Genomic DNA, 15,115 nt, shown 5'->3' with positions numbered 1-15,115 from the left:
GGAGCAGCCTGGGCTGCTGGAAGGTGCCTGTGGCAGAGGGGCAGAACTAGGTGATCATTAAGGTCCCTTCCAACCCAAACCATTCCATGATTCTATGATATGAAGCTTTTTTGAAATGGAATGAGACCATGGACTCCATGAGTTCCTCTCTCCCTTAACGTAGATCTTGCTAGCAAGAAACTTAGGAGGAAGAACCAGTTGCACTCTGTTCTTTCCTAGTGCTCTTGTTAAGGAAACTGCTAGTGACGGTAGCAAAGAGAAAAACAAACACTCCTGCAGAGTTCTGATAAAGTAAAACCACTACATAGTATTTCACAGAAGAACTGATATGCCACTGAAATTCTCATCATTTGGAAAGCTCACCAAGGTGGGAGGTAAGCAGTTTTGCCAGGAATAGTGAAGTTTCTGACTTTCACAGCCTGCGCCCTTGCATTTTAACTGCAGAGACATTTGAGATTTGTATTCTCCAGCCAAGAAGGGACTTCTGCTGCCTGCTGTCCTGCTCTGTTTCTGCCAGCTGGTACCCGAGGCTCCTGTTGCAGGGATGGCACCTCAGTCACTGTGACAGCGCAACCATCCTCAAGACAGGGACTACTGAAGCAACTAAAGGATCATCCACTCTCAACTTCTCAAAAATCTTAAGGAAGAACTGTTGCTCTCTGCATCTCCCCTGTAACAGGAGTTTTAACTACTCTTCCGGTACACATCGGTGGCAGGAGGATAAGCAGGGCATAGATGTTCAAACCGTGGATTAGCCATGTACCTACCAGTCATGTACTCACACCACTGGGATGTGTCTTTCCATTGTGTTCTTTGATCATTTTTTTAAATGTCAGAAGTTGTTTCCTTGTGTTACAGGCAAAAGCAGTGTTGCCAATGATAAAAGACAGAAAAATAAGCTGGGGGGTTGGGGTGTGGAAGGCCTGCAAAGGAGCACAAAACCCCAGCCTCCGCACCACCGGGTGTGGGCGAGGCTGGCTCGAACAGTTCCTTCCGCCTCCCGTTAATACCCGATACGTGTCAGTCTGATCTTTAACACGTGTTGCTACAGAGACCGACAGCTGATTTGTGGAGGTAACTAAGGCAAAGTGTAGCTGATGTTAAACAAGTATCTCTGTCAAACAGTTAAAAAAATAAAGCCACCAGGGCCAAATACCAGGCTATTTCCCCCTTAGGCAGAAAACACTGCACCCTCTCACACAGCGCTTGCAGAAACACGTTTCTCCTGCTCTCCTGTCCTCCTCTTCTGGCAGTCGGCCAGGCCTAGCTTCCGTAATGTGCACGCAAGAGCACAGGCACTGCCCTTCAACAACCACACCTTGCTTTTGGGGACCCCAGGGCCTCGGCCCCAAGCCCGCACAGTCCCCAGCATGTGCTGCAGAGGATGGGTACTTTGTCCCCCCTGCATGACTCTGCATTTATCCTTGCTGAATTTCAGGTGGTGTTTGTCAGTCCCTGCCCCTTGCTCCCCAAGCCTGGTGGCACTCAGGCTCCTCAAAGGTGGCTCCACCACCCCCTCCACTTCACTGACGTGGTGCTGGATCTCTGCTGTGGATGGAGCAGAGCTTGATGCTGCAGCAGCCAAGAACCAGTCTTGAAGAACTACTTGAACACTATAAAAATATTTCGATTATTTTCAAATGGCACTAGAAAGCCCTGCTACAGCCGGTGAGTGCAAATAAAGGTTGGAGTTAAGTGCCAAGATCCCCAGCTGCTGACAGACACCCTGCTCCCCGCCTCTGCAGCTTGCTCCTGCAGAGCCTCCCTGCCAAGACCAACAAAGGGCAGCAACTGCACGGGAGAGTTCTTGTGAGAGAGGAAGGCTCCTGCTGAGAGCCTCCAGTGTGCGACCATGACAAAGGAATAGTCGATATCATCCAGGAAAACTACTGAATGCAAAGACTCATTAATCAACAGTGCGAAACCTCTTCTCTCCGTCCAAGGAAAAGCAATGCTTCTGTGCAGCGATGCCCATCTTCCCACGAGCGTGGCCAGTGACAGGGATGGTAGACTCAGAAATAAGAGGCTGAGAAGAGTTTTATACAAAGATGCTATTTACTTTCAACAGTCATATTCAGCTGTGTTATAACATAACTAGTCAATTCACATGTATACACCTACAGTAGTTACTTAAAAAATATGAATACACTAATAAATTAAATACATTAACTTAGATGGGACAATGGTCAGTTAACAGTGGTAGCGAAGGCTGGATCTGCAGTCACTTGTCTTTCTCCACAATGCAAATGCCAAGTGAGCAGTCTGGAAAATCCTTCTGGAACCCCCTCCCCGTCGCCCTCATCCTGCACGTGTTTTGGACCATAACCTGAAACAGCCTTGGAGAATGCACAAGCTGGCCTCTGTACTTCCCACTTCGCACTCCTTCATCCTCACAACACGCAACACCTTCCTTGATCTTTCACTACACCACTTCATTGTTCCTTCTTCTAGTACACAAATACTTTTCTATCTAGTATAAATGCAGAGTCCCTAGAGCCAATCAAAGCCTCGTCCGACAGCATTTTGTGGCACTTAGCTTATTTCAGTCCTTCCATGGAGGCAACCAAAGGAGACAGCTTTACAAAAACAGAACAAACTGCAAACATTTCAGATTTAATATAGTGATTTAATACAGTCCACAGACACTAATGCTCCATCTGGAATCCAGTGACTTTTACACCTTCATGAGAAATGGAAGATGGATCCCACCCCAAATGTAAAAGGTAAGAACAGGGATTTTCAGAAGTTTTTGCATGACAAGCACAAGCAACAGTGACTTTCAGAGAAGCTTGTTCTGCGTTGCTTAAACGCCTTGAAAAGGTCACCCACATCAGAGTGTTTGCCATCCCATGCCTTAGGTAATGCCTGCTACAGGATAAAGAAACTCGGGAGCTGTAATAGGAGACGAGCGATTAACCCTCTCAGCATGCGCCACAGCAGAGTTCAGCGGAAAAACCCACGCGCCCTACCTGTACCGACCCACACCACACTGGAACAGCTTCGCAGAGGTTCAGTCCTCCTGCTTCCCCTGGAAAACTGCTGCTGGGGCGGCTTCCAAAGAGCAGAGTTGCTTGCTCTACGAGAGCTGCAGTTTCTGTTCAAAATGAACTGTGTTTAAGCCAATGTATCGGTGGATTCCCTGTTAGTCCGAGACGACTGCCAGCGGGGTGATGTTAACAGCAGCAAGACCACAGCTGTACAGCCAGCCGTGCGCAGCATCAGGGGAAGGGAACTTCTGGGAGCCAGTAAACCCTGGCACCAGCAGCTGCCAGCCAGTTGCACCACTGACGGCTGCTGTTTTTTTTCCCATGTATGCTGACCAGCCAGTCAAAATGCAAAACGAAGGTGGAATTTGCCTTCAGGGCAGGCAAGGGTGTTACTGTACAGGTACTGGAACAATAAACCTTCCACAATGCGTGCACACCGGCGCTCTGCGGTTGTTAGGTTCTCGCTAAGTAGGTTCAACTGGAACAGACCTGCACTTCCATACCATTGGGAATGGATGTGATCCCCATCTGCAACTCCCTCAATCCCACTTTCCATACTGGGTGGAAATGAGCCTCCCAGTTCTTTGCTCTATCAACTCCAGACACTCCTGTTTCCGTCTGCCTCTTTTGTTGATGTTTACAGCAGAGATCCAGCTCTGCCCTGCTTCAGTCTGTGTGACTGTCCTTCTCATCCTTTGGCATCAGCAGGCTCGACCTGGCTGGAGAGCTGGTGGCTCTCTTGATCACCTCCATCCACCTGGCAAGAAAGGACACGAGAAATGCTCAGCCTCTCACTCACAGATGCACAATCTGGCCCTTTGGTTACGAGCTGTACCCCTTTCACCAAACCTCATAAAACTTCTATTTTCTACCTTTCTTTTACAGTTCTTTTAGGAAAATAACTCTTCAAACGAACAGCTTGGGATGTGGCAAAATACACTGCAGAGTGTGGCTGCCTGTCCAGGTAACAGCACTCTGGGCTCAGAGAGCTCTTGTGAAAGCACGCTGTCTTCTCTGGTAAGTATACAGAAAGCATTTACCAAGAAGGACAGGCTGACAAAAATTTTCCCTAGTCAACGGATTGCTTTTCTTACAATACATTATGTAACAGACTTGCTCATATGGAAGAAAGTAAAGCAACAGTGAAAAAAGGAAGATGAATATCCATTGTGAATTAGACATTTTTTCCTTGAAATCACTACATGAGACCAGTGGATTAAAAAGCACAGCTCTGCTGTCTCGGGTAGCTGACAGGTATGTTGCTCACAAGTGTGCGATACTCTCCCAAGGAAGGGGGAAGTACGTGACACCTTCTCAATAAAACCACACTCCAAAACAGCCAATACCGCCCTGCATAGCAGAACACAAAGTGAGGGTTTTCAAAACCTAAAGTAACAGCAGAGTCTTCTAGATGATGCATTTTAAACATGGTTCACTGGACCATGTGTGGAAGGCCCTACCAACGCTGCTAAAAATAATTATTGCGAAAGCAGTAAAGTGAAAAGCAGCACTGCACATGTTGCTCTCAGCCTTGTGTTATAACTCCTGCTCCCAGAGGTCAGGGCAGGGGGGCAGTATTCTTCCCAGAACTCTCATTAACCTAGAAATCTGGCTCCCAAGACTAGTGGGGCTGAGCGCCTCACAGCCCTTCTGCCCACACTGCTCCCCAGCTCCCAGGGAGACCCCGACTCCTGAGACACAGCACAGCCTACAGCAGCTGCAGGAGTAACCACCAGCTACGTCCTACCATGAGGACGGTGCTGGCAGAGAAGGGATCCCCACATGTCATCGGTAGGAAGAAGAAAGGAACTTTTTATTACTGAGAATGTGCTGTAAGGACTAGGAGGTAGTCAGGAGGAAAGACAGGGCTCTGGATGATCAACCAGGGAGTTAACTGCATGTTATATACCAAGACAGACAAAGAAAACAGAAAATTACCTCTCAAAGGTGTATTTGCTCTCAGCCCTGAAGAAATACACATGGGACTTGAACTGCAGCTTGAAGACATAATCCTTCTGAATACCGTCTGCCTCCACAGGGGAGCTGACTGCGTAGCCAAGCAGCGGGAGACTGGCCAAGGGATAATCATCCTGGAAGAGCCCAACAGCCCAGCCCTTAGTGCAAGGCATCCCCTCCAGCACAACCCGTCCCACTGCGCACTCGCACTTTTGTACTGTACAGGTACGGTTGTTGCATTTTTGTTTAGGAGAGAACAGAGGAGGAGCAGCCTTTATCTTTTGCAAGGCCTCCAACAGCTGATAATGAAACCTTCCCCCCACTCCTTTCACTGCTTTATTATTATTTTATATATAAATATATAAATTATTATTCACTTGCTGCTATTCCCCTGCCCGTCGCTGCCTCCCGGGCTCCCCGCTTCCCGCTCTGCACCCTGTCTCTGGAACTCCAGAGAGACCCCCAGATCCAACACGGGAGCTAAAATATCCCTCCCAAAAGAAATGCGCCCTCAAGGCAAGATGCCCGAGTAAAAAAAAAAAAGTTTATTGGCTTAGTAAGATGCAAAGGCACAGGTTCCACTGCAGCACAGTGCGTTACCAAGCAGGCGCTGAATGCACCACAGGCAGAGAAACCCCCGATGCCTGCTTAACCCTCCTGAAGCCCAGCGAGGAGCAGGACAGAGACTGACCAGAGGCTGCCAATTCCCTCACCTCCGTAAGTCACTGCGTGAGGAGACGTTTTCCCCCTCGCTCACAGAAAGTCAGTACCATCAACAGACTTGGAAATCCTGATTAAATTCTGCAAGAAGGGCCCATGGCCTTACAGCAACCGGCCTCATTACAAACTACCTCCTCTTCCACTTGTTACCCTCCTTCAAACAGCAGTGAGCTGCACCTGGAGCAGAAACCCGGGGACCTCCAGCTTCCCCCCGACACCCCGGACACGGTCCCCTCAGCTACACTTGCTCACCTGGTGCGTTTTGTAGAAGAACAAGCAGAAGTTGGTGAAGACAACCCACAGTTTCTGCCAGCCATTGCTGTTCTTGAACTTCCTCAGCAAGTATCCAGAGAGCTGGTTCTAGCACAGAATGAAAACTACCATGAAACCACAGGAAAACAACCTTCAGGAAAAGACAACAGCTGCCGCAGATAAAAAGCTGGAAGCTGCCTGCTGTAACCGCCCCTGCGCCTGCTCCCCTGTTGGAAAAGGTTTCCCGGACCTTTCACATGGTGACTGAGTGACTTTGTAGCTTCAGTTCACTAATTCACGACTGTCGTCTTATGAACAAATTAGCGATTCCTCTCCACTAATAGCAAGTTCCCCTTAAGGTTTAAGTGCTTGCTGCATCTCAGTGTGGTGTCTGGCAGCACAGAGGAGGGTGCTGCATCGACTTGTCCCTCCAGCAACCGCTCTCCTTTGCAGCCTAGGTCAGGGGAACAGGGACAGCCACAAGGGTGCCCATCCCTTTAGCCACCCTTATCCACACGCAGAGAAACATCAAGCAGAACACACTGTGTGAAAAAGAAAATAAAGCAGAAGAAGAAACGGAGAGTGCCGGAGTTGTGGACAAGCTACATGTGGCAGCTACGCAAAGCCAAGCTCAGCACGGCAGCTGGGCTGCAGGGAAGTTGAACATTCCCAGGCCTTGGGAATCACAGTCACCCAGCGCCTTCGCAGGAGGATAAGGAAACCTACAGCATGGAATGATGGGCAAATGAGTTTTTTAGTTAGAGAAAAGACAGCAGATTTATGTAGAGAACTGTTTCAGGAAACATAAACAGGAGGAAATCCCGTGTCAACAAGGCAACGCTAAACGCTGCCGCTGGCTGGGGCATCCTGACGCAGCGCACGTGGCTCGCTGAGCAGTTACGAAGAGAGCAGCAGTACATTTTCCTTGGCATCCCACGGCTCCTCCCCACCAGCTCAGAACTTGAGAGGCATTTTTACCTGAATCATGCACAGGTAATCAGACAGGGATAGGCTCTGGTTCCGGTACCAACAAACATGGGTGATTGTGTTGGGCCGTTGGGCCTGGCCCAGCAAATAGCGAGGAGGAAGCTCTGGAGAAACAGCAAGAGAGCAGAAAACTAAGCAGAGAAAAGGGGGAGAGAAAGATAAAAACAGAACATTAGGATAAGAGAAGTGATGCAAGAAAGGCGTCTGTTAAAAGAACATGGATTGTGGAAAAAAAATGATGGCATTAGTCCATGGAACAGAACAAAGCGAGAGGGAGCTGCAAGAACTCACACGTTTAATCCCAGAGCCTGTATCAGGGGTGGTCTCATTATCTGGGTACAGAACAGCGAGATTGTGCCTTTCACAAGGTTATCAGCTGGGAAAGGAAGGCTTGTCCCCTCCAATAGAAAATACTTTCTTTGCCAGCTAAAGTGCCCAACTTCTGGATCCTAAGCCAAGGCCACAGCTATAGGATGTCCTTTACTGAGCTGACTGATACCGTCTCCACATCACGAGAACCTCAGAGCTTCAGTGCCCCAATTGTAACTCCTTCCATTAAACAAAAAGTGCCTTAACCGCAGGGCAGGGAAAGCAGGGAGGTACAAATGGATGCAGCACCCTGCCTCATTGCTCTTTGTCTAGTTAGCGATCTACTTTTTCTCTTCACGGTTTTTAGCGTCCTTCCCACTTCTGGAAGTCTTCCAAGCACGCCAGCCTCCAGGAGGGTGACCTACCCAACTGACCTTGCCAAACTGCCACTTAAAGTGAAAACGTAGCACTGGCACAAGCAGCATTCTGTGTAAGGAGTGCTGAACAGACATCTGTCTTGAAATCTGCAGGATTCAGTACCAAAACGTGCTACCAGTTACCAGTGCTGCCTCCAGCCACGCTGAGTGGAAAGACCCAAGGTAATGGCAGCTCACACAGTGCGTCTACGTCCACCACAACACGACACAATGCCGTAAAATGGCACTTTCTAATGCTTGCTGCTCACCCCTGCCAGTGAGGGAAGGGCAGAGACGCTGTATTCCCACTGAACTTGAAGCACTCTTCTTAATTCTGGGTACAATACAGCAGCTAACCAGGCCTCGCTCATAGCAGAGTCAGAGTCTCTAAAGGAAAATACCACGGGCAGGTAACTTACCCTCCAGCAAGGCTAATGAAACCCAAAGGAATGCCGTAGCCCTAGGATATCCCGGGTTTGCTCTAAAATTTCCCTCCTTCAGTGCCTTTGCCAGAGCAAAGCCCTCTGCAAGGAGAGCAGAGCGTGTGTGTGCAGACACGCAGACATGCACAGAGCGGGGCAAACGCGCAGCAGCCTTTTAATGGCCCACGCTCTCCCACGGACGCAGACGTTGCCAAGGCAAAACGGGAGATGGAGTGGAGGACGAGTGGCGGCCGAGCGAGCCAGGACAGACAGAGTGAGATGAGCGCTGCGCCCTGCGGGTACCTCAACAGCCACACTGTGGTCAGTCATGGAGACGCTTGTGTTGCGGTACCAGCACACGTGCATGGTTGTGTTGGCACGGTGGTGGCTCTGCCTGTCCAAGGAGCTACGAGAAGAGTGTATGTCATCTTCGGACTCCTGTTCTAGAGAGACCTCATCAGAGGATCCTGGGGGAGGAGAATTTGGCAGTGGTTTAAGAAAACTGTGCAATACAAAGAGCAAGAGAAGCAGGGATTCCTGAGAAAAACCGTTTTTTCTTGCAATGGTCCAGTTTTAAAATACGCCAACTTGAATTGTTTGTACAGCTCCTCAAGGGCCACTCTGAGCAGATCATTCTGGCTTTCATTACTCAGCTCTGCTTGGGGCAGCTGACTCAGTACTGTGTAAAACACACAAATAAACAAAAATCCCCACACTTCATCTTCAGTTGATTCTCAGTGAGGAACAGGAAGAAGTGGTCCAAGAAGGGATACTACATGTTTCAGCACATCCGTAACACCACCAGAGACAGGCACAGGAATGCTGGGCTATAAAAGCTGATCTCCAAAGACACTGCATTTCTGGACATGAAAATACACTACATGGTTAAGTTGAGAAAAATCTATGTAAGAGACAAGTAAGAACCTTACAAAATTAGCAATTCTGCAACCGGAACATCTCTGCAGTCTTTAAAGCTACCAGGAATGTCAGTCTAGGAAGTCTACGAAGACAAGCATGTTTCTTTTGATTAAATCAACACAAAACCACAATTAACTGCCTATTATCATATAAGTTATAAAAATACTCCATTTATGTCATCAAATTCACAACAGAAAAATTAGAAGGACGTGACAACTGATGCTTTTCAAGGAGGCAGGAAACACCACTTACTGTTGGAGCGATTGCATACTGAGTTCTCCAGAAGCATGTCAGATTTCTCAGTAGATTTCTTGGCCATTTCAATTGCCATGTTTAGGTCTTCCATCCACTTCCCCATCTCCAGGCGGGTACTGCAAGACAAACAGTGCAACCAAGAGACCACCCCAACCTGGAGACGTGACGGTGTACAAGTCACTGGCCAATACAAGGAGCAGTCCCTTTCCACTAAATAAAAATAAAAATTCCTCCAAAGTCAGATAAGAAGCTGACCTCATACAGCCTTCACCTCTATTTTCAAGCCTTGAAAACAAGACTAAAATAACCATCAAAAATTTGGGCTTTACAGCAAAGAGTGCCACAGAGTATTTCCCTCTGGAGCTATAAGACTCAGAAGAGGAATCATGTGGTCGAGGCCATCACTATTCTTCATACAGAAAGCTTCAGAACTGATAGGTTATTTCAAACATGAAATCATGTCTTCACTCCAAAAGCATTTTGGAGATGGGTGTATGACCATACTGGAAACAATTTTTCAAAGGATAAAAGGCAACCTGACAGACAGCACATCCTTTAGAAGGGATATAGGATTTACCTTACATCTCAAATCAGTAAAACAGTGTAGGAAGATGAGGACTTCTTTCACTCCACCTGGTTTCCAATCACATGGCTCGCACAATGATTACAGGGAAAGAGCTTTGCAGCTCATAAACGTGTATCTGTATCTTATCAGTATGCAACCAGCGAAAGGTTTTCCTTTAGACATAGCCACAGCATTCTTTTTTACCCCTGGCTACATACCCGGTGTGCGCAATTGTATGAACTGCTATATACAGTCACAGGCTCTTGTGTTTACTTCAGAGGGTCTGTGAGACTTTTTTTAGTAACCATCTCTTTTTTTCTGAAAGTTTTTATTCGACTGAAAATTCCACACACTGTCTAAGCCCAGCAGCAATTTGTTGGTTGTTTTTCTTTTTTTACAGGTAGGGAGATGTAACATAAGAAAACAACCACCTTTGAGCTTTTCTAAGTTATGACAAGGTAAAAATTGTATTTTTTTTTTCCAAATTTGTGAACTTTCAAGCGCTTTCTGATTCGCAGCTGCTGAGAAACCAGTTATCTTAAAAATAACCAACATTTTCAGATGTTAGGCTGGAATTAAAAAAAAAATTGCCTGCTGAATACATCTGCATACCAAAAGTACTGGCTGCTGCACCACTACATACCCGACTGATAATATTTGGTAATGACTGTTTTTTCAATAACAGGTTATCAAGCAGTAAAAAAAACCTACAAATTTAAGGTTGAGATTTAGTGCTCCCATCCTGCATTCCTCGCAGCTCCAGCTGCTTTTTAAAGGACCTGCAGAGGGACAAAACCTCCTAAAGCTGATCCCAAAGAGCAGTGTAGTAGATCCTAAGTATATTTTCAGATAGAAAGTAAAAGAAAAAAAAGCCAAACTGGCTGCATGGGGACAAGTTACGCTGAAAAGGGATTGTTTTCTCTCCAAGTCAGCCTTTAATTCTTCTCCTCCCTTTCCAGCTTCCTTCATGAAATCCACACAGGAACGCTCCCTTCCTTACATGCATTGCATGTTCTGGATTTTAATTCTTTTTGGGGTGTCTGAAATATTTGCACACTTAGATAGACACATTTTGTGTCCTGCTTTATAGCATTTGGTTTAAAGGAAGACACTAGCAAATTCAACTAACCAGAAAACAATAAAATGTCGACGTTATTGCGGCTCCGGTGTGTTTAATAACACACCGTTCAGCAGAATAAACTACTCCTTCCCAGAACACAACACATAAAGGAGTTGTGAAGTGCAATGTGTTCATTTTGAAGGCATGCTTTCCAGAGGATGCGTGAAACGCCCGCTCGGTCTGCCCCAAACAACTGAACAGTGACCCTTTGAAGAAGGTCTCCGTCAAACCTTCAGGCAACTGAGGAAAATAAATGTTACCTTGCTGCCACCACTATGGTTTTTTTGCTGAATAGATGGTGAAGCAGTGTGGGACAGCCCATTCATTCTCACTCTCCTCCACCTGCAAAAAGAAATAGTTTTTTCTCATCACTACTCAAGTGACTGAAAAACACCGAAATTGTCCTCCTTGGCTGATAGAAATTTGAGGCAAATAGGATTACAACCCAGCTGCAGTAAGTGCAGTACAGCTACTCTTTTTTTGAATACCACCTACTTCGAGTCTATTTTGGCTCTATGTGAAAATCTATATTGTGCATTTCTACTGCCGCATCTCTAGCAGCACAGCACCACATCCAACACGGCAAGAAAAGGAGGGTTCTGAGCAGGATTCAGCTTATTACTTACCGGTGGGTCGAGCACTATCAGCTGCAAATCAAACACAGAAAGAACACTCCCATTAGAATAGGGGGGTGGGGAGGCAGGAGGACTGATTATACGCCTAGGTGTGTGCACAGGGGAAAAATGCCAGGACAAACCCCTATTTCCACATTAGCCTCTCACAGCTGCATGAAAATGAACAGTCAAAAGGGTGCACTCCAGCTGTTTTGCTAATGCCATGGAAGGAACAAGCTTATCGCCTGCAGACAAGTCTGTGATACGCAGGCTGGGGCACACGAAGGTCCAGCTCACCGCCAGCAGCACCACAGGCTGATGTCACTGGCCTGGAGACAGGTGGCAGCTTTGGTCCCTGTGCCCTGAAGGAATGCCTCAACCTGTCTTAAGGCAAAATCCTTTCCTTAATGCCATGATGCAACTTGAAACCACTTACCAACATGCCATGCAGTGGAAGATGTCCATGAATTTTGAACTGATTTGTCCCTGTAACACCCTTTGCTTGTGTAGAGTAACATATCCGAGAACCTAAAAGAGACAGGAAGAATACAATCAATATTCTAAAGACAGCAGGCAAGTATTTTTTGACATATTTTAAAAATCCTGTTGCTTAAAGGCCACTGTAGACGCATAAAAACACAACTGCTCAATCCGTCTGAGGAAGTCACTTTCTTAAAACCACTTGTTCATTTACTTACAGCAAGGCAATTAAGTTCTAAAATTCTATTTAAACGCTATGTGCCATTACAGATAAGCCGAACTTGTCACAGTTACGCTCTCTCAAAAAATCCCTCAGAGTGATTTTCAGTTAGGATTGCTGATTTTCATCACAAGCGATATGAAGACACACTTTCACAACAGCTTTACCTTGAAGACTTTGGATTTATGAAAAAACAGAAGCAACAACCCACCAGAACGAACATCCGCTGCTGTAAACCCTTCTTAGTGAGCTTGTACAAGCAGCCTTCCCGGATAAACTCCGGCAGTGGAAAATAAGAAGTTAGACAAAGCTGACCTTTCCCAAACAGAGAGTTTTAATGTGGGTTTTTTTCGTCCAGAGTACAGAGATGCTGATGGTCCCCGCAATAATCACCAACAATTTGTTAAACGCCAGATGACACCTCTCCTTTTGCTTTTGTACATGAATCAGCTCCTTGATGCAGCCAGCATTTAAATCAATGAAGCAAGAGAAGAAAAGGAGCAGAGTTTCCTGTTGGTACACCAGCAGTTCACCTGTTACACTTACATCCCACCGCAAGTGGTTGCCATAGCATCCCAAAAGCATACGTGATGCTCCTGTATTAATGCTCAGTACATCTATCAAAACAAAACAAAAAACCAAGGAGGAACTAATAAAACTCCTGGAAAAACAGAGTCACTGATACCAGTTCCGCCCAAGGCATTGTGGTTCTCGCCATCGCAACGTTTCTCCATGCAGGCTCAGTCCACAGAGGCTGCATCAGACAGACACAAGGAGACCTGGCAGTGGATTTCCCATCAAGTACATGACACCACTTCCCACTCAAACACAGAGCACCGTACCCCAGCGTACCCAGTATCTGTTGTACTGGAAACATGAAACTGCAAGCCACAATCTAAGCAGAAGCATTTTTTATGTATTCCCTAGGACATCACCAAGACCTCCATGGGACCTGCTATGAAGACAACTACACAAAGTCTTTCCAGTCGTTCTGTAAAACAAGAGAGGCATTAGATGGCAAATACATGGTTCAAAGGCACCTTCTTCGGCAATAAAACAATGAACATCCTAAAAACTAAGCAAAGGTACTTACCCTATCAGGCGCTGTAAGATTGTCTATACCAATCAAGTCATGCTGCAGCTCTGTCAGCTTCTGGAAATTCTCCAGGCGGATGAGACTCTGCTGCAGCTGAGATGTCATTTCTGTGACTTCCTTCAGCGCATCTGTAAGGGAAACGGCAGCGAGGGGTCAGAACAGAGCAGACAAACCCAGGCCGCCAATTTTATCCATGGAAAATTGAATCCCAGATTTAGAATAGGACAAAATACTTCCGCTGGAAGGGACCTACAATGATCATCCAGCCCAACTGCCAACTTCAAGTGTATTTCATAGCTACCTAGGAGCAAAACGGAGACTAGCACGCAACTTCAGAGTGCTTCCCACGCTTCTGGAGATTACTGTGTGTCTCAGATTTTGTGCATATAAGAAGTATTTACCGTGTAGCCAAAAGTAAATTAAAAAAGGAAATCCAACTATTTCTGCCAAAGATTACTTTATAAACAAATGGAATTTACTGCGCAAGCTTTTGACACTACAAAGCAATTGGGTTTTGTCACATTTTTTACTTACAGATGAACAAGTTTCTAAAACTCCTACTTTTTTTCCCTGCTAAAAAAGGGGACAAGAAAAGGACTAATTTCCAGCTTTGGTTGAAACACAAAGAACCATCAAAATTACCATGAGAAAAACACTTTCTGGAATGCCAGAAAAAGCATTCCCTCTATGTAAAGAGAACAGTCCACATCTAAGTTATCTTTTGTGGTTTTCCAAACAGGCAGTTAAGGCAATTTTCTATCTATTGCAAAAAGCTTTGGAGTCCCGCTCTAGAGCACAGCAGGAGAGTAGTGAAACCCGGTACTGAAAACTTTAAAGATAAACAAAGTTAATTTTAAAATGCAAGCTGAAGTGTTTTTTTTTTTATTAATCTGCTTCTTGCCTGTTTTCTGCTGTTTTACTTGGTATATTCTGGGTTTTATTCAGGATATTTAAATTGCAGTATTCACCAAACAGCTGTGTTTTCAGCAATCTAAATCAAAGTTGCTGTCTATTTCACAGAGCTGCAGGCAAGAGTCAGAGAGGTCCTAAATGGAGAAAAAGTGTTTACACTGAATTTGTAGATGTATCACTTGTCCCCCCCCCAGGGTACAGGCAAAACTTTGTACATGGGAAGGGGTTTCTGCCTAGCACATATACAGCTGAGTGCTTGCTCACTCCGGCAATCTGCAAAGTCCCGGTGCTCTGCTGTGTAGTGCTTGCAAAGTCTCGCCAGGATCAACTTGTAGTGCATCAGTCTCTGGATTGGTTTGAGCAGGAACGTGTTGAGGGGCAGGTAGCAAACCTTCTGCAGCTCAAAATCCTTATATACCGTTTCTAGCTTCTTTAGGCGCTTAGTTGCTTTCTCCAGTTCAGTCAAGACCTCATCATGCTTCTGCAGATAACTGGTAAACTCCTATTGAGTCGTACAAAAAAAATTACTTGGATCAAAGGAAAACCATTTTTAATAGATTTCACAGCGAGTAAGAAAAAACTTTTGTTTCTGACCATGATTATACCAGCCAAGACTGCATATGCCATCATAAATGCTGACAAAAAGAGCACTAACAATGGCTTCGTGTGGAAAAAAAAAAGAAAACAGTATTAAAAATAAAAATATTTGTTTGGTTGTCCTCTGTTCACAATTCACTGCAGCTGTGCTTCCATGGGCCTCCGATGGGAGCAGCCAGCAGCACCACCCATTAACACTTGGCCATTCTAAGATTATTCTTGTCGATTACTGACTTTGTATTTCATAGCTACCTAGGAGCAAAATGGAGATTAGCACGCAACTTCAGAG

The 15,115-nt window shown here is 45.9% G+C and overlaps 1 protein-coding gene across 1 annotated transcript in view; it reads right to left on the bottom strand.

Moving 5' to 3' along the window:
• Positions 1 to 2,033: 2,033 nt before the first annotated feature.
• The window catches only part of FARP2 (FERM, ARH/RhoGEF and pleckstrin domain protein 2), an 81,761-nt gene continuing 68,679 nt past the window's right edge, over positions 2,034 to 15,115 (bottom strand). Inside the window, 12 exon segments of the mRNA XM_037406217.1 lie at positions 2,034 to 3,744; positions 4,926 to 5,077; positions 5,916 to 6,023; positions 8,353 to 8,516; positions 9,220 to 9,338; positions 11,168 to 11,192; positions 11,195 to 11,249; positions 11,958 to 12,020; positions 12,022 to 12,048; positions 12,433 to 12,500; positions 13,314 to 13,445; positions 14,494 to 14,731. Coding sequence (XP_037262114.1) covers positions 3,654 to 3,744; positions 4,926 to 5,077; positions 5,916 to 6,023; positions 8,353 to 8,516; positions 9,220 to 9,338; positions 11,168 to 11,192; positions 11,195 to 11,249; positions 11,958 to 12,020; positions 12,022 to 12,048; positions 12,433 to 12,500; positions 13,314 to 13,445; positions 14,494 to 14,731 — 1,242 coding nt within the window. The 3' untranslated portion in view covers positions 2,034 to 3,653.

This window comes from Falco rusticolus, chromosome 13 (assembly GCF_015220075.1).
Source record: "Falco rusticolus isolate bFalRus1 chromosome 13, bFalRus1.pri, whole genome shotgun sequence".
In the NCBI taxonomy this organism is placed as follows: Eukaryota; Metazoa; Chordata; class Aves; order Falconiformes; family Falconidae; genus Falco; species Falco rusticolus.
Note: the sequence above shows the minus strand (reverse complement) of the source record. Positions and strands in the feature narration are given on the sequence as shown.